Here is a 21,246-nt window from a genome sequence, read left to right as displayed (position 1 = left end):
GAGGAAGACACAGAGGAGAAAGGTCTGCCTGCTCCCTTGGGAAGAAGTGCTGTAGGATCTCTGATGCTGCCTGACTTCAATCTGGCACTTCAGGTGAGAAATCTGGCCAGGACCAGCATAGGGTGAAGGGATGAAGGAGAGTCACCTTTCTCTGCAAGTCCTTGATGGCTCCTGCTCCAACCAGCCCAGTTTGGCTCAGGAAGCAGTGTGAGGTGTGTCTGACGTGGCACTGGGCAGCTCCCACCTCCTCCCCTGCACCCACACTGCCCTGACCTGGGCACTGCGCCAGCCCAGCACCTCTGAGCAATCCTCACCCTCTCTGTCCCTTTTCCCAAGCCACTTCAGCCGAGTGGCCTGGTCTTTCCTCTGGGAAAAAGCCCCCCCTTGCACACCCCAGCCCTGCCTGCTCCCATCCCTGCAGGAGCTGCTCCCCCGTCCCCATTTACAAAAGCTGCTTTCAGCTCCCTGCAAACCCACGCTCACTTTTTCCAGTAAGTCTTTCTCCAGGAGCTGGATGAGGACCCAGCCCTTCCCGGTGCCAATTGCCATGGAGAACCACGAGACAGGCAGCTCACGGAGGAAGAGTGCTGGGTTAACACAAGTCAGCTATATTTAAAACATTTAATACAAATATGTTTTGACAAGTCCTGTAGTTGTTTCCAGTGACGGCTGGAAGATGCGTTTTCCCTCCCTTAAAAACAGAACAAGGCCCAAAGCTCCAAGAACGTTGATTTGTGACTTTCTCTCTCACTCCTTCCTGCCTGTCACCCTCTCACCTCACCCTGCCCCGTCCTGCCTTCACCTCACCAGGACCCAGTTCATGGAAGAGAATTAGATCTTCAGGAGAAACATCCTGCATTAAAACTTCAGTAGAACACAGGAAAGCCAAGAAGAGGTTGCTCAGCTCATTTTCATTGCTTGCATTGTCACCCCAGGATGCAGGATTGCTTGAGGATTAGGGGAGCTACAGCCCTCATGGGTCTCACCCCAGGATCCCTTAAATAAAAAAAATTAAGGCATTCTGCCCTTCCTCAGACACCCCTGAGGATAAGCCTCCCATCAGCCCACACCAGAACTCAAAGTGCAGTTGGGATTTGCTACATTTAGAGGAGATTGCACAGGGCAAACCTCGATCCCTAGGGGGCTCAGAGGGCTTCCGCCTCCTTCGCCGCCTTGGTGAGCCTCTCAGTGATGAGGCCAAGGTCCTTCTCTTTGTCCAGCTTGATGTAGGTGTCTGTCCTGATGGCGTGGATGCCCACCCAGTCAGGCAGGAGCTCCACGAAGAGCCGCAGGTGCTTCTCCATCTCAGCTGCGAACAAGGAACAGGGCGTCAGAACTTGCCTCCCCAGCCCCTTCCCCCTGCAGAGACACCCCCCCCCCCCGAATTCCTACCAGGTGCCATCAGCTCGTCGTAGCTGTCACCCAGGCGGGCACAAACCACCTCCATGGGCAGCGCCTGCTTCTTCTCAGCCACAAAGACGCTGCGCAGGACTCGGGCCATGGCCGGCAGCCGGCCCAGCATGGCCACGCGCTCCTCCTGCTGCGTGTCCCGCGTCATCAGCGCCTGCAGCTTCCGCGCCTCCTTCGCCCGGATCTGGGGAGCGGAGGAGATGGGGTGAGGCCCAGGCAGCACCTCCAGCACCCACCTTTCATCCAGGACAGAATTACTCACCCTGTCGAGCAGCGCCTGGGACACCCCTTTGAGAGCGCTGGCGGTGCTGGCAGGGGACGGTGCTTTGGAAAGCACCGGTTCCCCCGCACCGGCTTCGGCTGTTCTTAAGGCCAGGTTGGCAAGAGCTTTTTCCATCTGCTCATGTGGAAGAAGGAGGAGGAGTTGGATTACAGCTCAGGCTGGAGGAAGGAAAAGTTTCCCCTCTGCTGCCCCTGCCGTCATCCTTCAGCCCAGCGATCCCAACCCAGCGCTCCCAGCTCATCCCTGTCTGCACAGAGGAGTTTGAGGGGCTTCATAGAATCATGGAATGGTTTGGAAGAGACCTTAAAACCCATCTTGTTCTACCCCCTGCCATGGGTAGGGACACCTTCCACATCCCCGGTTGCTCCAAGCTCCATCCCACCTGGCCTTGGACATTTCCAGGGATGGGGCAGCCACAGCTTCTCTGGGCAGCCCGTGCCAGGGCCTCCCCACCCTCCTAGGGAAGAATTTTTTCCCAATATTCCATCTAACCCTGTCCTCTGGCAGTGGGGAGCCATTCCCCCTTGTCCTGGCACTCCAGGCCTTGTCCAAAGTCCCTCTCCAGCTCCCCTGCAATCCCTTTAGGCACTTGAAGGGGCTCTAAGGTCTCCCCAGAGCCTCCTCTTCCCCAGGCTGAACACCCCCAGCTCTCCCAGCCTGTCTCCAGAGCAGAGGAGCTCTATCTAGCCCTTGGATCATCTCTTCCAGGATCGACACCAGTCCTGCACCACAATCTGCAGCACCACCAGCCAGGTTTGTGTCCCACCTGCCTCCAGTCCTGTGGCTCTGGAACAATCCCTCCCAACCCCTGTCCGGTCACATCTTCTCAGAGAGATGGCACAGACAGAGCCAGACCCCAGCCCTGACTCACCTTGGGGCTCAGCATCCCCCGAGCTGTGCTCAGCACCTCCTGGGCTGTGCTCAGCCTGTCTTCCTGTGGTGGCCGTGGCAGCTCCACAGGGCTGATGTCCGGCACCTCATCCACATTGAAGCGGGGATGCCAGCGGGTCAGCTTCTCCTCTGGCACCTCCAGGGGAGGGCTGAGAGCGGCCAGGAATGCCTGGAAAGGAGTAAGAGCTGTGTCGTGGCACCAGGTATGGAGGAGTTGGCTGTTGCCCTGCACTCCCAGCATGGCTTGGCAACACATGGAGGGAACTCAGAGCCCACCCACACCTGCTGCCAAGAACATCCCATGGGAACCAGCCACATCCTTCAGCCTGTTCTTTAGTTGTCCTAGACAGTGACAACCCCAGGGCCCCAAAGCAGGGGTGCCAGGTGCCCCTCACCTTGTGGTGCTGCTTGACGATGTTCACCAGGTTCTGACGGAATTCCTTCCTGCGCTCCAACAACCGCGACGCCGACAGGTGAGGGCGACCATCCACCTTCTCCTCTGCAAGGAGGAACACGAGCATCACCCACAGCACCTCCCCAAACCTTGGGAGCCTTGGGAAGGATGGGATCAGAGTCCCACCATGGGGCTGAGTCACTGCCACAATCACTGCCCAGCCTCTTCCCTCTTGTCGCAAAAGCGTTTCCCATTTTCAACATGCTCAGGCCTGCAGATGATTACTTAATGGACCAAGCAGAGCATCTCTATGGATTCAGAGATCATAGCCGGGACTGAGCACACTCCAGCTCTTGGACACCCCAAAACCATACGTACCTTCTCCCACCACTGGCTCCAGCGTGAGCTGGTACTCTGACTTCTTCCTGCCATCACCAAACGTGGGGATGTTCTTCTCCTGGCGCAGCCGGTACGAGGTGGGATACACAGCCTTGATCTGCCCCACATGACGTTCCTCAAACTGCCTGCAACAGCACCCCGAGAGGTTGGGGACCCCAACAGTCATCGGCCCCGACAGCTTCAGCTGGGACCCCAAAAGGGGCTGCTGGGACCCCAAAAGAGGCTGCCCAGCGCTGCCGACTTACCTGCGCATCATGTCCTGCACCCCCTGCTTGACCTTGGTGAAGGTGATGGTCTCGGCGCGGTTGAAGAGCATCCCAGCGATGGTGTCCAAGCTGCGGAACATCTCTGCCAGCACCTTGAACTTGTAGGGCAGCGTGAGCCCTGGGGGCAGGTCCTGAGCAAGGGTGTGGAACCGCTGGTATGCTGGGGGCTTCTCTCTGAAGAAAGAAAGAAGGTTCTAGATAGACATTGGCCAGGACGGGGGTCCTGCTGCTGACTCCAGATAGTGGGACCCACCTCCCATTCCCATTCCAAAACCCTTCCCTCAGCAACCTGTGCCAGCATCAGGGTCACATCACCTGGAAAGAGTGACATCCCAATACTCAGGGTAGCTTGGGCCACGCTCAGAATCCCCACACCCCCTCATGGGGTGGGAAGACACCCACAGAACCACTGTGGGGCTGTGGCAACTGCTGGGACACCTTGATTTTCCCTCAAAATCACTGCCTGGCTGCTCCTCACCCGGCCTCTGCCGCAGAAGCTGCTGCTCCAGTGTCCTTGCATGGCCGTGCTCCCGATGTGGCTTCACTTTCCGCTTTCCTCTGCCGGATCCGCAGCTCCAGCTGCCGCACTCGCTCCAGGCGGCCCCGCAGGTCTGTGCTGGTCCCACTGGGCACAGATGGCAGCTGGGCCAGCTCCTTCATCTTCTGCAGGCGGCCCCGCAGCTCGGCCACGTCCTCCTGGGTAGGGAGGGGACACGGGGTCACAGCAGGTCACAGCGCCAAATCCACCCCCAACAGGAGCAAAGAGCTGGGATCACCCTGTACCCGCTGCAGGCGCCGGGCTGTCCCCGGGGGGGCTGTGCCAGGCCGTGTCCCCGTGTCCTGCTGTGAGCTGGGGGTGGTCGGGAGGGGCACTGCCAGGTCATGCGAGGAGGGTATCAGGGGTTGAGCAGTAGCCAGCAGAGAGAGGTTGGTGGCCTGCAAGAGACAGAGGAGAGTTAGAGGCTGCCCGGGGAAACCACCCATCCGGACCCCTTCCCCGGTGCCCCCCAAAAGTCCTGCACAGGGGGGGTAGCCATAGGGGTTTCTGCACTAGGGACAGGGGCAAGTCGGGGGGAAAGGGTCTGCATCAAGAGAAGGGGGACAAGTTTTGGGAATGCTGCACTTGGTACAGGGGGCAAGACAGGATAAGGGGGGAGTCTCCATCAGGAGAATGGGGGGCAAACTCTGAGGGTCCTGCACGAGGGGCAGGGGGCAAGCCTGGGGTTGGGGACAGGGAGAGATCTGCACCAAGGGGCAGCAGGTTTGGGGGTCCTGCACTAGGAAAAAGGGTCAAACACTTGGTGGGGCCTGTTGATTTACAGTTCCTCACCCACCCACTCCCCTCCTCCCCTTATCCTCTCCCATCTCCATTTTATAGCCGCGTCCCTGAGGAAGCGGCCATCGCCGATCCCCCCATCTCCCTACCGCGTCTGGAGACCCCGGTTCCGCATCCCGGGGTGGCTCCAGCCTCTTCCGCGCCGACTTCCCGCTCGGTTCCCCGAACCGGGCTCCGATTGGCGACTCCGCTTCCATGTCCCGGCGGCTCCTCTTCCTGCCCGCCAGCCCCCGCACGGCCGGGGAGTCCCCGCGGGCCGGAGTGCGCGGTGACCGGAGCAGCGGCGGCGAGCGGGCACTGAGCCCCGCCGGGGCACCACCATCCTCCTCCTCCCGGGGGACCGAAGCACCGGCGAGGGCGGCCTTGAGCCGGTGGCCGCCGCCGCGCTTGGCCGGGACTCCAGTGGCCGCTTTTGTCTGGCCGAAAAAGTTGGTGATGCGGAGCTGGGCCATGGCGGCGCCCCCGGTACCGGGTCCCGGTGCCGATCCCGGTGCCGATCCCGGTGCCGATCCCGGTGCCAGGTCCCGGTGCCGGTCCCGGGGACACGCGGGTTCGGTCCCGCGCGCGGTTCTCGCTTGGCGGGAGCCCGCGCGTCGAAACCCCGCCCACCGGGGCGGCCGGTGGCGGTCACGTGGGACGGAATTGGCGCCACTGGGCTCTTAAAGGCGCCGCGTCTCCCGGAGCGGGGCCGCACGTGGGGCCCGAGCGGCCTGCGCGGCTGCGAGGGCGGCCGGGACAGCTCCGGGGGAGGGGGGTCCGACATTCCCGGTGCCGCAGCGCCCGAGTCAGGAGCCGGCTAATGTATCAAGGGCAGAGATGGAGATTGTCCACTCCCACTGGTGCGGGGGACTGCAAGCTGAGGGGACCCTCAGCGGGGGGAGAGTGGGGTAAAAGCAGGGCAAAAGCAGGGAAGTAACATCTGGAATGTTGGTCACTCCAAATCTGCTTTCCTCGATGTGCATGGGGCCAAGCCTTGCCTGGCTTCTGTTACGAACTCCATGGTGGCATGAGGTCCCTCTAGGGACCAGCCATGGGAATGAGGGGCTCTGGAGGCACCCGCAGCACCCCCTACCATCATCCCTGTCCCCACGCTGTGTCTGTGCTGTTGGCAGTACCCAGGAGTGGGAGCAGGCTCTGGCCCATCACCCACTGCCTGCCTGGGCACTCAGGCTGTGCCCGCAGCACATTACGGAACCGCAGTGTCTCCAGCATCTCCCTTAAAACCTGAGCAAGGCCGGATTTGGCTGAGCGAGGCAGGGCTCTGGGGTGCCATTCCCAGTGCCCATTTACTTCCAGAACCTTCGTTCCCAGCCTGGCTGCGGGTGCTCAGGGTTGGGTTGGGAGCTGGATTGGCATGCACCACCTTTCCTGGATCTGTTCCGGGTGGGGGGATGCACTGGAGGGTTGCAGTGGTAATTCCCATATCCAGGTCTCACGGACACGGTGAACTTCACGTCTTGGCGATGACAAGTGTTTAATTAACACAACTGGATCCCTCCAGGTCCCAGAAACGAGGATGGATGCTCAGGGTAATTTGGACAGCCACAGCCCACCCCAGCTCCCACGAGAGGCTGTGCCTGCCAACCCCACGGACACATGCAGTTGGGGGTCCTGAGCCCCATCCTGCCCATGTTTTGGGGGGTTATGGCATGGGCAGAGGTGTCCAGATGGCTGGGGCTTGGGCACATGTGGGTGGGGGGAAGAGCCACTGAAATTCTGGAAGAAACTCAGGGATGAGTGTGGGGACCAGGCCAGCAGTGTGCCAGCTGGATGCCAGTTTATTAACTGTGTAGGGAAAACAAGTCCGGGGAAGCCAAGGAATGTGGAGAATTTCACGGGTTGATGGTTTCTGTTAGGGGCTGGTGGTTACCAGCACTGCCAGGTGCTGCCTATGTCACTGGCCATGCTGTCCATGCCACCAGCTGTGCCCAGTGCCCCACTGGAACTCAGCTCGAGATGCAGAGGTGAGCACAGCTCCTGAGGTATGTGACCCCAACTCCCCTCACCTGGGCTCCCAACTCCATGGGTGTGTGGGGCTGTTTCTGGGTCCCCAGGGTGTGCAGTGGGCACCCAGCTCCGGGGACATGGGACTGTGCATCCAGCTCCAGGGGTATAGGATCATGCCCCCAGGTCCAGGGATATAGGATCATTCACCCAGTTCCAGGGACACAGCACCCAGCTCCAGGGGTGCACCTCAGCTCCTGGGGGAGCAGTCGGGAGCTCCTCACTCCCGTACAGCAGCTCTCAGCCCTGGAGCACCCAGAACAAAAATTCTGCAAAAATTAGCTCTGGCTTCTTCTTCTTTTTCTTTTTTTTTTTTTTTTTCTTCTTCTTTACAAAATAAACAGGAAACACATCAGCTTTTTTTTTTTTTTTTAATTTTTTTAGCTTGATATTTTTCCCCGGGACCCGGGAGGCAGCGGGGCCGGTGCTGAGCGCGGCCCACTCGTGTCAGCAGTGGCGGGCGCGGTGCCGGCGGGAGGCGCTGGGGCCGCGCCGGCCCCGCGGGGGGGGCGGGCGGTGCCGCTTTATAAAGCGGCGGGCGCGGGGCGGGGGCAGCGCCTCGGAGCGCCGCGGGACCGGGCAGCGGCACCGGCACCGGGCAGCGGGGCCTGCCCAGCCCCGGCGGGGCGGAACGGCTCGGAGCGGCTCGGGCCGGTCCCCCGCCGCCGCCGCCGGACGGGATGCAGCTGCGGGTGTTTTTAGCGGGGCTCTACTGGCTGGTGCTGCCGCTCTCCCTGCTCGCCGGTGAGTGCGGGGCGCGGGGGGCCCCCCCCCAAACGTGGAGCGGGTGGCGGGAGGATGCCCCCCAGGCGTGGAGCGGCTGGGTCGCCCCGCAAGTGGAGCGGGTGGCGAGAAGATCCCGCGGTGTGAACCGGGCGGGACCCCCCGCGCGTGACGCGGGAGACTCTCCCACGCGTGAACCGGGTGGCGGGGGGATCCCCCAACGCGTGAACCGGGTGGCGAGGGGATCCCTCCAGTGCGAGGACGTGGCGGGTCCTTCCGCGCGTGGAGCGGGTGGCGCGGGGGTCCCCCCACGCGTGAGCCCGCGGCTGTACCGGCTGCTGCGGCCGCTCGCCGGTGACTGCGGGGTGCAGGAGTCCCCCCCCACGCGTGGACTGAGGGGCGCGGGAAGTTCCCCCCCATGCGTGAACCGAGAGGTGCGGGGCCCCCCCCGCGCGTGGAGCTGGTGGCGGGGGAAGTTCCCCCCGCGCATGAACTGAGGGGCGACTGGAATCCTCCATCCATGAAGCCCCGGGGGGTGGGGAGAAGCCGACCCGGGAGGAGCCGCCGGTGACTCCGGGGGGTCGGTGGACGGACGGGGGGGTGGTGCTGTGCCCCCACGGGGCGATCACCCTATGTCCCCCCCCTCGCATGACCGAGACGACTCGCGGGTAACGCCGAGACTTTCCCTGGGCTGGTGGGGAGGAGAGGTGCGTGTGTGTCGTGTGTGTGTCCCCCACCGGCCCCGTCACTGGGCACCGGCTGGGGGCGAAGTGACCCAGTTTGAGCACTGCCGTGTCACCCCACTCGATCTGCTGTTGTTGCAAGGCGGGGGGGAGGAGGGTGCTGAGGGCCCAGGATGGGCGATACCGGAGGGGCAGCTGGCACCCTCCGTGCCCGGGTACATCCTGGGGAGCAAGGTGCCCACCCCAGCCCCCGCTGGTCCCCAGGCTGCCACCGGCCCCTTCCAGGCACGGCTGGCCTTTGATGGCAGATGTGCCACCCACCGAGGCAACCGGCTGGCCACCGGCCTGGAAAATCCCCGTGTCCCGGGACGCGCAGGACAAGAATCGGCTCTTTGAACCCCCGCTGCTCCGGAGCTGCTTCGGGGACTCTCCGTTTGCGTAGACGCAAAGGAAAAACCTCTCTATAAACAGGATTGTTCAACGGGCTCCTTGTGCCGGGCATGGGCTAAGTCGGGCTGCCGCCAACACCAGGATCACACGACCTACACCGGGGGTCTGAACCCTGGGAAGTCCTGGCATGGCTTTTGGGGTAGCCTTAGTATGACTCTTGAGGTAGTGTCACCCAGAGAGAGGGATGTGCCCACAGCCAAGCAACCCTGTTCTCGGCTGTGTTTTGGGCAGCAGGGCTGGGTTTTAGGGTGCCAGCTGTGCCAGTGGCGCGGGGCAAAGCCTCGCTGGCAGAGGAAGTCAGTGACTCTTGAAAAAGCTGCTTTTTCTTTGGTTTGCTAGGGCAGTGACTCAGAGCATCGTGCAGGATGTGAGGAGGTTAATTATAACCCAGCCCACAAACAGGGTTGGGAAGAAGGGGCTGTGCTCCCTGGACAGGGGGTGCAACAGCTGGGCCGGGGCGCAGGAGCTGCTGGGTGCATCCCATGGGTGCCCAGGGTGACACGTGGCCGCCGGGCGCAGCCTCTCATGGGGCCCTCATTTCCCAATAATGCTGATTTGGCCCCAGATCATGCCAGACTTGCTTGCCTCTTCACCCCACTCCAGCACAGGACATGCTGGGTACAGCCTGTCTCCCACAACTGGGGATATTGGTTGTCTTGATGTCTCCCTGGTGAGCTTGTAGGTGGCTTGTTTAAATTTGGGGCCCCACTTGGGCGGGGACTCCCTTCTGCTCCAGCCACTTGGGAAAATGGGGTGACTCAGCAGGGTCTGGGGGCTCTCGCACCTGCACCCGTGGGAATCTGAGGCACGGGGGGGAATGTGGCTTGTCCCGCTGCACCTGGGTGGGAACAAGAGCCCTGGAGCAGGACCCGCCTGCAGCCCTTCCTTCCCTGGCAATTAGGCTCTTCCCAAACGTCCGGAGGATGTTTGTTTGCAGCTCCCAGCCAGCTCGGGGCAATTGGAGAGGCAGGAGTTGAGCCCCACGGCGTGGCCTGGGGTGGCCATGGCAGTCCCCCCACTTCCCACAGCTGGCACAGGCACAGACCCCTATGGTGGGGGTCCCAGCCACGCCAGGGGCTGTATCCCCGCCTTGACTCCATCCTGCCTAGTGGGATTCTGGGGTGTTCGGAGCCATTGGAGGAGGGGGCACAGCCCACAGGTGGGGGGACCAGGCACCCCTAGGCTGGGTGACAGTCCTGGCCATGCTGATCTGTGGTTCAGTGGTGCTTGGGCAGAAGCGATGGGTGAGGGTGGACCCCCCTCCCTGCGGCTGCAGTGCCCCCTGAACTGGGGGTCCTGATGTGAGGACACAGCCCTACCCTTGCCCAGCCAGGATGCTGGGGGGGTCCCCGGGGGTCCTGGATGCTGCAGGGTCCGGTGCCCAGCTGGGTGCCAGTGGGTGTGTGGGCTGCAGGCAGCTGCCTCCTGCGGTCAGGTGCTTTTTATAAAACGAAGGGAAATAAAATAGAGGAGGGAAAAAAACTCTATAAAAAAAAAAGCAAAGCCACCACTGTCTCCAAGAGCAATAACTGCTGCTTCCTCCCCGGGTGGAGGGGGATGGGATGGAGGCACAGGGCCAGCTCCTGCCTGCCCAGGGTGCCCATCTCCCCATGACTGAGCCCCCCACAGCCCCACTGAGGTGGCTGACACCGTGGGGGGCTCCCCAGGGGTGCAGAGGGCCCCCCTGGGTGAGGAGAGTAGGGTTTGGACACTGCTTGGCACTGCCATATGGCAGACACCTTCATGCCCCCGTGGGGAATATTATGGGGCATCTGGGAATGTCCTTGTGTGATGGGAATGTGGGTCCTGATATGTGCACGAGTGTCCCAGTGCTGAACCCATGGCTCTGGGGGTCCCAAGGGCTGCAACCATGGCATGGGGGAGTGTCCCCTAGCGCTGGGATGGCACCTGTCACCCAAGCCACTACATTCCCTGTCCCATAGCACGAGCTCCTGGCTGGTGCTGGGATTTCCCAGGCTGGCAGCTGTGGTACCCACTGGCACCCAGCCCGGAGCCTGGGGCATCTCCTGCGGCATCCCTGGGGAGCAGGGCGGGGAGCTGGTGGGATTGGGATTAACTTTCCACAAAAACAGGATACCGCGGGTGAACCGGTGGGGCTGTTCCCTCTTCCCGGAAGGAGAAGACAGAGTTGGGGCTGGGAATATGCTGGTGGCTGGCTCTGCTAGCCCAGGAGCTTGCTGCTTTGGGACTGATGGGATTTTGGGATGGGGAAAGGCTCAGTGGCTGGGATTCATCACCCTGCCTGTGGTTTGCAGCCAGCGGGTGGGTGAAGAGTGTGGGGTCCTTGGTGCAAAGTGACACTCTGGAGACCCTGTCAGGCTCCCTGGGCACCCCAGTTGGGGCAGGTTAACTGGGAGGCAGCTTGGCAGAGCTGCTCGGCTCTGGCAGCTGGTAACGGACTCATGTCAATGAGCAGGGCAGGGAATTAAAGAGCTCTTCTAATTAATCCCAAGTGGCAGCAGGTCCCCACAGAGCAGCGGCTGCGCCAGTGCCAAGCACTGTGTGCACACCAGTGATGGTGAAAGGCTGGTGTGTGGGGCTCTGCCAGCACTGGGGTGGGTCTGGGGAGCCCCCTTCCCCATCTACTTGAGAATGGATCGATCCTGGAAGCTGGGTGGGTGCAGGATGGCACCTGGTTTGCAGGGAAGGGGCTACATCAAACCCCAATCCTCTGGCACAGCTGCCCTTCCCAGTGCGGTGGCCTCTGGCACCGATTCTTCCTGGCTGCCCCCATCTTGTTGATGGATCCCTGGGGTTCCCAATGACCCCCTTCCCCTCCCACGGGGAAATTAAAGGCTGGCATGGATGAACCCTGGCACATCTCAGCCAGCTCCCCGGCTCTGTGATTTATCCTCCTCCCAGCTCATTTATATCATTAATATTTGATGTGCTGCCAGCGCTGCTGGTGAACTCCATGGGAGCTGATCTGGATGCTCCTGGGGTCACGAGGGGGAATTTGGGGCACCAATCCAGGATAACTGGCTTGGGATATAAGGTATATTCTCGATGCAGGCCCCAGTGAGACCCCGAGGTGTTGTGGGTTTGGGTGCTGCTTGCATAGGGAGGGGAATGGTGGGTGCCACGGCACTGCACCCACCCACCCAGCACTCCTCGTGGGGACGGTGGGTGCAGGAGGGCAGGTTTGTTCTCCCCACCACACTCTCCCCACATGCCAAACTGGTTTTTCTCCCTGTGCCGGCACTTTCTCGCTGTCAGCACTGCGGGGAACCGGTTCCCTCTGACTGCAGGACGGAGCACCCACGCACCGCTGGCACGGCACACCCCGGTGCAGCTCTGAGAGTGCCAAGCTAGGCACCGTGGGTGCTCCCAAACCAGGCTGTGCCATGCTGGCACAGTAACCACCTGTTTTCCCCTCTCTTTTTCATTCTTGACCCCTAGTTGAAGCTGGCCACCCTGCCAGGAGCTGTCCTGGTGATGCCTTGAGCTGGGGTGGAGGGTGAACTGCTCGTGGGTGCTGGTGGCACCAAAAAAGTGGGTCAGCATATGTGTGCTCCCCTGGTGCTCCGCAATGCCTGTGGGTCTCCCCACGGAGCCCACAGTCCCTGTTCTCTGTGGGACCCCCAGCAATGCCAGCAGGGCTCTGTGGTGCCCTCTGTGCTGCCAGCACCCCTGACGTGTCCATGGCTGGGCTGGGGGCTCACGGTGGGGCTGGTTCACCCAAAAGGTGGACACTAGGGTGGGTGGGTGCTGGGATGGGGGTGCCAGTGGCCAAGCGGGGCCTGACTGGCTCCCACGGAAGCTGGAGCAGTGTCTCGCCCCCGTGCCGGGAAGGCTCCTCTCGGCCCCGTTGGCGCGGGAAGGGGAATATTTGCTCCATGAGATCATGGTGTGCCGAAACACAGCCAGCAACCCTCAGCAGCCTGCAGGAGGTGACGCGTCCTGGGGTCACCGTGGGGAGGTGGCTGGTGGGTGATGGTCCTGGTGCCCCCCCACCCTGGGCTTCCCGTGCCCCCCAACCCTGCTCGTGGTCTGGCTGCACTTCCTGGCACTGGGGACAGATGGAGACCCCATTGCAGGAACAGGGACCAGTTTTAGCCCCACTAGGTGCTGCGTGGGATGTGCCCTGAGTGCATTCCTGGGTACTCCCTCCCACTGCCCCTGCACCCTCTGAGGATGCCCTGGGGTGCTGGGCAGCTCACAGGGGGCTGCACCGTGTCCCCCCCAGTGGTGCTGTTCCCCACCTCAGGATGTGTTGTCCCACTGAAACCTCGTAAACACAGGAAGGGCCGTGCCGGGCTGTGGCGGTGAGCACGTCCCTGGCGCCCAGCCGGCCTCCCCTCACCCCTCCAGCCTCACAGACCAGGGGCTGTCCTCTGGGCCCTCCCCAAGTGAGGTGCCAAGGGGAGCAGGTCCTTGCCCTGGCTGCTCAGAGTCGGTCCCCAGCACTAGTTCCCTGTGACTGTCCCCTCCCTGGGCTGTTTCAGAGGGATTTCCCTACCCAGAGTGGGGTTCATCTGCTGCTGGGTGGGAGCGCAGGGATGTGTCCCTGTGGTTTGCGGGACAGGGGATGGAGGGATGCCCTGGGACTGCCTGGAGCAGGGGCACAGTGACATAGCTCAGCCCCCCGTGACTCCCCCTCTCCAGTCAGGCACTCATTTGGTGGGTGCCCATCACCGTGGCCTTGTGCTTGCCCTGTGGATGCTCCCGGCTCATGCTGGTGCATGTGCTGGTGTCTGTCACTGTTCATACAGTGACAGGAACGCTCTGTCCCAGCCGGGGTGGCAGCTGCCCCACCATGTCCCCTCTGTGCTATCCCTGTCCTCATCCCTGTTCCTGTCGCTGGCGGCAGCTCTGCAGGGCGCTGGCTTGACCCAGCTCCTCCGACGGTTTCATTCCTCCAAACAAGCTGTAATTTAGGTCTAAAAATAAGTGAGGGGGAAGGTGCCGAGCTGGTGGCACACCCAGAGTGGGGCTGGGTGCAGGTGAAGGGCTGTGCCAGCCCTGGGGGGGGGTCATGGGTGTGGGTCCCAGCCTGGCCGCAGGGGTCCCTTTAAAGTGTGGTTTTGTGGGAATGATGTGGAAACACAGCAGATTTTGGTCATGGATCTAGTCCCCACGTATTTGGGACTTTTGGTGTCCCCCCTCTCTGTGGCACCCATGTGGGTCACTGGGAGTGACCCAGCCTGTGTCCCTCTTTTCCCATCAGCATCCCTGGGGGGAACTCGACCCCCTGTCCTACCTGGAATTACCCCAGAATCACCTGCCATTTTGGTGCCTCTCTTTTGGGGATCCCCAGGGCAGGGGGGTGCAGCAGGGAGCCCTCCCATTGCATCCCTATCCCTAACCCTGTCCCTCTGCCCCCAGCCTGCATTTTCCGCTTCAATGTCTTCTCCCTGGTGTACCTGCTCTTTCTGCTGATCCTACCCTGGTTCTCAGGACCCAAACGGGGCTCTGCCACAGGTAAGGGGCTCATCACGGGATGCAAGGAGTGAGCAGGATGGGGTGGGCAGCAGGGGACCTGTCAGCCCCCCTCCAGCGGGCACCTGCCCTCCTGCCCTGTGGTTTCTCTGCATGGAGCCTCACTCCGTTAATTATAACCCAGTGTGGCTATTAATAGCCCTCCTGAAATGGCCAGTTTGGAGCCTTATTAACCTAAAAACCTCAGGGCTGGGCAGTGCCTGCCAGGTGGGCACACCATGAGCAGCCCCTCTGCCTGGGGGACGTGTCACGGTGGGTGCAGGTGGGCACTGGGTGCCCGTATCCCCACCGTGCCAGGCTGTAACACCTGCCCCCAGCGCCTGGCACGGCCACAGCTAAAAGCTTTGCCCTCTGAATATTTCATGGGCTCGCACAGCCCTGGATCCCGGTGCTGCCGAAAGCCTTCGACTGGATTTACAGGAAAAAACAGGCAGGAGGGAAAGCTGTTGGCCCGGGGCCGCCCCCGGCCGGCTCACAGCTGTAGTGGGCTCACTGCCTGCCCACGGTCAGGAAAATGGGCACATGGCCCAGGGAGCCGGGTGGGATGGGGGCATGACTGCAGCTGGTGGAAGGTCTGACAGGACTCAGAGTGTGGGGGACCCCCTGGAGCCCCCTAATAGGACCTTCCACCAGGAAAGGGGATGCTGACTGCATCTGAATGTGGTCCCTGTACAGTGGGGCCAGGGAAGCGCCCGGTGCCAGCTGGGTGCTGCAGGGACAGGGGAGGGAGGGTGGCCCTGGGCTTTGGCTCCCTGCACCACCCCATGCCTCAGTTTCCCCAGTAATGCTCTCAGGGTGCTCTTGGGCTGTGTTGGGTGCATGGTGAGGTGGTCAAAGCCCTGGTGGGTCCCTGTCCCTGGGGCAGACCCCTGGCATCTCTGGGCACAGTGCACTCTTACCAGCTCTTCCCGAGGGTGCTGGGTCTCCACTGGGGATACTGGTGTCCCCGGGGCTGCCTCAGGCCATGTGTGACAGGTTGCCCATGTCTTGCAGGTCATGCTGGATGCATCCTCAAATGTCTGCTGGCAACCAGCAGCCTCTTCGTCCTTGCCCACTTGGTTTTCCAGATAGGCCTGTACACAATTCCTGCTTGGAATTGGCTGCGGGAGCCCAACTGTGAGTACGGGGATGCCTATGCCCACCCTCAGCCACCCATACCTCTGCTCCCCGTGGTGCTCTGGGGCTGAACCCTCGAGCTGGTGACATGTGGGACCCCGTCCTGCTGGGTGCTCAGGGGCTGATGAGACTCTGCAGGGTCCCATACATGTGCCCAGCTCTGGGCACATCCTGTGCCATTCCAAGGGGCCTGCTGAGTGCCCACTGCACTGGGCACAGACCCTGACCTGCACCCCCATGGATGTGAGGTGTTCTCCCCATGGGGTGGGTGCTCTGGGTGGGCTTGGAGCCTGCCCACGCAGGGTCTCAGTGCCCCTCCCTTCTTCCCTGCAGGCAGCTCCTGGGAGGTCCTTTTTGAGCACGTTGGGGTTACAAGGTAAGGGTACTCCGGTGGTGGGCACCTGAGGGTTGGCAATGGTGGGGGTGCCACCTCTGAGCCCTCCCCTGCTCCACTCTCCCCCACCAGGCTGTATTCGAGCGACATTCCCAACGTGGTGCGTCTTGTGGCACCTGATGTTGGCATCCTGCTGATCTCAGTCATCTCCTTGTGCCTGTGCCGCCTCATGCCCAAGACCTACCCTGCCTCCTACAGCCAGAGACCGGAGTTCCTGGGCTTCCCTGAGCGGGTGAGAGCCAACCCCGGTGCCACTGGGACATCCCAATGGCTCCCACCAGCCTCCCCGTGGCTGATCCCTGGTCCCTGTCTCCTCCCTGGGGCACAGCAGCTGGTCCTTGACTCTTCCCCTGGGCACAGCCTGGGACACGGGGGCTTGGCATGGGGGCATCCCTGGTGGCTGGGGACCCAGTTTGGGGCAGGTTTGGCCACGGTGAAGGCTCAGCCATCACGGCACCTTGTATGGGCTGGGATGACTCAGCTGTGGAGGAGTGCCCGTGTTTGCTCCGGTGTTGCCGTAGGGATTGCACCAAACAGCTGTGACTGTGGGATGGGCAGTTATGGGGTGCTGGCACCCAGCTTGAGCTCGCTAGTGCAGGGCTGGGTGCTGTGCTGTGCCAGCCCTGCCTGGCAATGCCAGCAGGTCACAGGGATGCTGTGCTTGTGGCACCCAGGCGCTCAAGGTCACGCAGGTGGACACAACCCCAATGGCCCCCCCTCAGCGCAGTGAACACCCTTGGGTGCTCTGCCCCATTTTGGGGTGCTCTTGCTGCTCCAGGCTAGGTGCCTGGCTCTGGCCGTGCAAGCTGTAACCGGAGCATGGATGCCTTTGCTGTGAGGCTCTGGCCAGCACGGGAGGCAGGCTGGAAAAAAGCTCAGTGCTGGGAACCTGGGTCCCAGTGCCAAGAAAAACAGCCGCCCTTTGGAGGCGCTTTCCAGGCGGCTGATGAGATAAACATGGCCAGGTGCTGGGCACTGTGCCTGCCCTCCCGGCCACCCCTCCCCTGCCCTCCCTCGAGTGGGGAAACTGAGGAACATCCTAGGATCAGGTCCTGGAGCTCACACCACCCTTGTCTTGCAGAGGGAAGCAAATGCGAGTCGGCACAGATGCGCGGCCCACGCATCCCGGCCACTGGGCAAACGGCTGTTGCGTAAGGCTCACTGGCTGCTCTGGGAGGCCGGAAAGGTACTGGCCAACCTGCTGCTGGCCTTGGCAGGTGGGTGCAGGATGGGGGGGGGCACGTGGTGAGGTGGGGGTCCTCCATGGATGTGCTGCTGGGGGGGATATGCAGTCCAAGGGGGGGATGTGTGTGCAAGGGGGAGAAGATGCTCTGTCCAGAGGGGAGAGCTTGGTCCAGGGGAGGGATGCTTGGTCCAAAGTGGGGACACTCAATGCAAGAGGGTTGTGATGCTCAGTCTTAGGGGGAGGGATGCTTGGTCCATGGGGGAAGGATATTCAGTCCAAGGGGGAAAGATATTCAGTCCAAGGGGGAAAGCTCGGTCCATGGACAGAGGGATGCTTGCTCTGAGGGAGAGATACTTGGTCCAAGGAGGGAGGATGCACAGTCCAAGTGGGAAAGATTTACAATCCAAGGGGGAAAGCTCAGTCCAGGAGGGAGGAGATGCTTAGTCCAGGGTGAGTGGATGCTTGGTCCAAGGGGAGATGCTCAGCCCAGTGGGATGCTGCTTGGTCCAGGGGGATGCTGGGCTGTGCACTGACTGCCCATGGGGCACCGCTCCCCAGGGATCACCCTGCCCTCCGCCTCCTCCAGCATCTACTACCTGTTCTTCTTGGGGCTGTGCCTGTGGTGGGCCTGTCACCTCCCCACCAGCCGCCAGGCCTTCAACATCCTCTACGTCCTTGTCGGGGTCTACAGCTCCAGCCACCTCCTCTGCCTCTATGTCTACCAGACACCCTTTGTCCAGAGGATCTTCCCGCCTTCCACCATCTGGGCACGGTGAGTCCATGGGGAGGGAGCTGTGCCATGAGTCCCTGTGCCACCCTGGTTGAGCCATGTGCTATGCCAGTGCCGAGACAGGACCCTGGCTCATGGTGGGGGGTAAGGCCGCCTTCTCTGTCCCCACAGACTGTTTGGCTTCAAGGACTTCATCCTTCACCACAACTGCTCCCAGACCAACACCCTGGAGCTCAACACCAGCCACCCCTGGCCTGTCTACGCCAACCCCGGCATCCTGCTCCTGCTCTGCTACACTGCGGCCACCGTGGTGAAGCTGCGCTGGCGGTACTCCTCGGTGAGCTGGACCCCGTACCCGTGATGCTGATAATGCCCAGCATGTCCTGCTGTGACTGCCCCAGCCCTGACACTGGAGGGGAGTTGGGGGGCAGTGGGGTGCCTGCATGTGGGGTGCCTTGGCAGGGGGATGGCAATGGGGTGCCCTGAGCTGGCACCTACTCCTTGCAGAGAGCCATGTCGTTGCCAGAGCTGCCGGCCAGGGTGCAGATGGAGCTGGGGAACTGGCCCAGACACACTGACAGCATGGCTGAGGACACTGACAGCGTGGCTGAGGACACTGGTGGCATTGCTGAGCTCACTGGTGGCACGGCTGAGGACACGGGTGGTGTTGCTGGGGACACCAGCGGCATGGCTGAGGTCACCGAGGTGGGTCTGGGGGGCTGCGCCCCTCCAGCAATGCCCAAGCTGGCAGGGACTGGGTGTGTGGTGCTCTGGAGGTGCCAGGGTGGGCTCTGAGCTCTCTCTGCCCCCCAGCCCATGTTGTCCTCCGGCTCTGAGGGGCCGAACGTCGACACTGAGAACTGCACAGTCCACATCATGAACTCCCAAGAAGGTAAGCCTGACCCCACAACCTCCCCCTCCCCAGACCCTGCTTGCAGCCAGGGGTCCTTCACGGTCCCTTTCCCCATGCCAGGCACGAAGCGTACAGCGGAGTGGCTGCCCCTGCGCATCCTGACCTTTTTCATCATGAGACAGAGCTACATCTGTGCCCTCATCTCCATGCTGGTAACAGACTGGGAGGGGATACGGACATGGGGAGGGGACATGGACATGGAAGGCACCTCCTGGGCTGAGCCTGCATCCTTCCTGCCCGCAGGTGTGGAGCATCACCTACCACAGCTGGCTGACCTTTGTGCTGCTGCTGTGGTCGTGCCTCATCTGGACGGTGCGGGACCGCCGGAACTTTGCCATGCTCTGCTCGCCCTTCATTCTCCTCTACGGCATTGCTCTGTGCAGCCTGAACTACGTGTGGTCCATGGACCTGGTCCATGAGCTGCCCACCTATGCTGGCTTCATGAGTCTTCATCAGCTGGGGCTGATGCACCACAGAAAACCCTTCTTTGTGCTGGGGGCAAAGGTAAGCACGGTGCTGTCCCCAGTCCCTGTCCCTGCCAGTGCCCAGCTGTCGCTGCTCACCGCCTGTCCCCTCAGCTCCTGCTCATCCTCCCCTTCTGGCCACTGCTGCGGCAGTTCATTGAGGAGAAGGTGCTAAAGAGGCCCTTGACCACCAAGGTCCCGAAGATGTCCCTCTCAGAGTCAGGTGAGGCCTCCTGGTGTCACCCCACGGAGGGCCGCCATGCCAGGCTGGGCAGCCACAGGTGTGGGGGGGACACAGGTGCCCCCCGCCCGGCTCCTGCAGCCCCCTCCGTGTCCTGCAGAAGTCAACCATGCGCGGGACATGCTGCAGACGCTGGGGTCTGTGCTGCTGAATTTCTTTGCCAAGTTCTGGATCTGTGTCTGTGGCGGCATGTTCATCGTAGTGAGCTTCATCGGCCGCCTTGTCGTCTACAAGATTGTCTACATGCTCCTCTTCCTCCTCTGCCTTATCCTCTTCCAGGTAGGGGGACTGGGGACCCCTGGGGGCCCATGGCCAGCCCCAGGGTGGCCCCACTGATGTCCCTGTCCCTGCAGGTGTACTACAGCCTGTGGCGCAAGGTGCTGAAGGGCTTCTGGTGGCTGGTGGTGGCGTACACCATGCTGGTGCTCATCGCCAGCTACACCTATCAGTTTGAGGACTTCCCCATGTACTGGAGGAACCTGACAGGCCTCACTGATAACCAGTGAGTGTCCCTGACCCACCACGGGATCCCTGCTGGCACCAGCCCTGTGGTGGCACCAGGGCATGGCTAAGGGATGGGTTGCACATGGGGAAACTGAGGCATGGAGCAGGCTGAGGTTGAGCCCTGACATTGGGGGCTTGATGCCTGTGCAGGGTGGGATGGATGAAGCCCCGTGTTGACCCTCCCTTCCTCATCCAGGCTGAAGGACATGGGCTTGGAGCAGTTCAGTGTCTCCGAGCTCTTCTACAACATCCTCATCCTGGGCTTCTTCCTCCTGGCCTGCATCCTCCAGCTCCATTACTTCCACGAGCCCTTCATGTACATCACCGACCTGCAGAATGCTCACCAGCCCAGTGTGTCAATCTTCTCCATCCCTGGGTAGGACCCTCTGCTGGGTGACACCCCTGCACCCCAAGCCCTCTGTCTCTGCTCTGAGCCCTCCTTCCTGCAGGTTGACGAAGGCACGGGCTGCGGCTGATTCCGAGGGTGCCAGGACCAGCATCTCCAGGGAGTCACTGGGTACAGGGCAGGGGTGGGGGACAGGGTGGGAAGGGGTGTTCTCCAAGACAGGAAGAAGCTGGGAGGGTAGGGAGATGGATTTAGGATGACATCGAAGTGTGGGAGTGTACAGAGATGGATTGAGGAATCCTCCAAGCCAGGAACAGGCTTGCAGGGTATGGGGACGGATTGGGGTGTCTTCTGAGACAGGAGGAGGCTAGGAGGAATGTGAGAATAGATTGGAGCATCCTCCAAGTCAGGAAGAAGCTAGGAGTGTATGGGGATGGACTGGGATCTCCTTCAAGTCTGGGAGGGTATGAGGAGGGACTGGGATGTCCTCTGAGCTAGGAAGGGGCTGGGAGGGTATGGAGGTGTCCTGCAAACCAGGATGGGGCAGGAGGGAAGCACGGATAGGCTGGGGCATCCTCCAAGCCAGAAAGGAGCTGGGAGGGTATGGGGATGGATTAGGGTGATCTGCAAGCCAGGATGGGACTTGGGGGGTGCAGGGATTTATGGGGGTCTCCTCCAAGTCTGGAAGGATACAGGGATGTCCTCTGAGCCAGGAACTGGCTGGAGGATGCAGCACTGGAGTGTGTTCCAAGTATGGGAGATTGTGGGAATGGATTGGGATGTTCTGCCAGCGAGGAAGGATAGAGGGATGGGTTGGGGTGTCCTCTGGGCTTGAGTGGCTGTGGGGGTGTCCACGAGGGTTCGTGTCCCCACAGCAACCAACAAATGGAAGCTGGTTCTGGAGCGCCTGGCCGTGCTGGGCCAGACCTTCTCGAACATGCTGACTCGCGTGGAGGTCTTTGTGAGGCGTCTGCTGGAGCTGCACATCCTCAAGCTGGTGGCTCTTTACACCGTCTGGGTGGCCCTGGAGGAGGTACCACTCAAGGTGCTGGG

At 61.7% G+C, this 21,246-nt stretch overlaps 2 protein-coding genes across 2 annotated transcripts in view; one reads left to right on the top strand and one right to left on the bottom strand.

Annotated features, from left to right (window-relative positions):
* Nucleotides 1-588: 588 nt before the first annotated feature.
* Nucleotides 589-5,513, bottom strand: CDT1 (chromatin licensing and DNA replication factor 1). Its single transcript, XM_027719748.2, has 10 exons — nucleotides 5,069-5,513; nucleotides 4,427-4,579; nucleotides 4,122-4,339; nucleotides 3,623-3,817; nucleotides 3,357-3,502; nucleotides 2,980-3,083; nucleotides 2,565-2,753; nucleotides 1,673-1,807; nucleotides 1,393-1,594; nucleotides 589-1,309 (listed from the first exon to the last, which is right to left on the bottom strand). Exons 1-10 carry the CDS (start codon nucleotides 5,429-5,431, stop codon nucleotides 1,146-1,148), a joined length of 1,869 nt encoding a protein of 622 aa, XP_027575549.1. The 5' UTR covers nucleotides 5,432-5,513; the 3' UTR covers nucleotides 589-1,145.
* A 2,068-nt stretch (nucleotides 5,514-7,581) lies between these two features.
* PIEZO1 (piezo type mechanosensitive ion channel component 1) overlaps nucleotides 7,582-21,246 on the top strand; it is a 24,651-nt gene continuing 10,986 nt past the window's right edge. Inside the window, exons 1-18 of the mRNA XM_027719776.2 lie at nucleotides 7,582-7,727; nucleotides 14,186-14,281; nucleotides 15,293-15,415; nucleotides 15,749-15,791; nucleotides 15,882-16,041; nucleotides 16,891-17,026; nucleotides 17,554-17,767; nucleotides 17,897-18,062; nucleotides 18,233-18,430; nucleotides 18,539-18,617; nucleotides 18,699-18,790; nucleotides 18,882-19,142; nucleotides 19,217-19,325; nucleotides 19,444-19,622; nucleotides 19,697-19,845; nucleotides 20,044-20,223; nucleotides 20,297-20,364; nucleotides 21,069-21,226. Coding sequence (XP_027575577.2) covers nucleotides 7,664-7,727; nucleotides 14,186-14,281; nucleotides 15,293-15,415; nucleotides 15,749-15,791; nucleotides 15,882-16,041; nucleotides 16,891-17,026; nucleotides 17,554-17,767; nucleotides 17,897-18,062; nucleotides 18,233-18,430; nucleotides 18,539-18,617; nucleotides 18,699-18,790; nucleotides 18,882-19,142; nucleotides 19,217-19,325; nucleotides 19,444-19,622; nucleotides 19,697-19,845; nucleotides 20,044-20,223; nucleotides 20,297-20,364; nucleotides 21,069-21,226 — 2,475 coding nt within the window. The 5' untranslated portion in view covers nucleotides 7,582-7,663. The remainder of the gene's footprint in view (nucleotides 7,728-14,185; nucleotides 14,282-15,292; nucleotides 15,416-15,748; nucleotides 15,792-15,881; nucleotides 16,042-16,890; nucleotides 17,027-17,553; nucleotides 17,768-17,896; nucleotides 18,063-18,232; nucleotides 18,431-18,538; nucleotides 18,618-18,698; nucleotides 18,791-18,881; nucleotides 19,143-19,216; nucleotides 19,326-19,443; nucleotides 19,623-19,696; nucleotides 19,846-20,043; nucleotides 20,224-20,296; nucleotides 20,365-21,068; nucleotides 21,227-21,246) is intronic.

This window comes from Pipra filicauda, unplaced genomic scaffold, assembly GCF_003945595.2.
Source record: "Pipra filicauda isolate LSUMZ 115617 unplaced genomic scaffold, ASM394559v2 scaffold261_size1826302_pilon, whole genome shotgun sequence".
Taxonomy (NCBI): domain Eukaryota; kingdom Metazoa; phylum Chordata; class Aves; order Passeriformes; family Pipridae; genus Pipra; species Pipra filicauda.
Note: the sequence above shows the minus strand (reverse complement) of the source record. Positions and strands in the feature narration are given on the sequence as shown.

Bases quoted from the DNA above. Each gene is read 5' to 3' on its own strand.
- CDT1 (XM_027719748.2), bottom strand. From the start codon at position 5,431: ATGGCCCAGCTCCGCATCACCAACTTTTTCGGCCAGACAAAAGCGGCC. The intron at 4,340-4,426 runs GTACAGGGTGAT...CTCCCTACCCAG, and splicing joins CAGCCCGGCGCCTGCAGCGG to GAGGACGTGGCCGAGCTGCG. The intron at 1,595-1,672 runs GTGAGTAATTCT...TCCGCTCCCCAG, and splicing joins CCCAGGCGCTGCTCGACAGG to ATCCGGGCGAAGGAGGCGCG.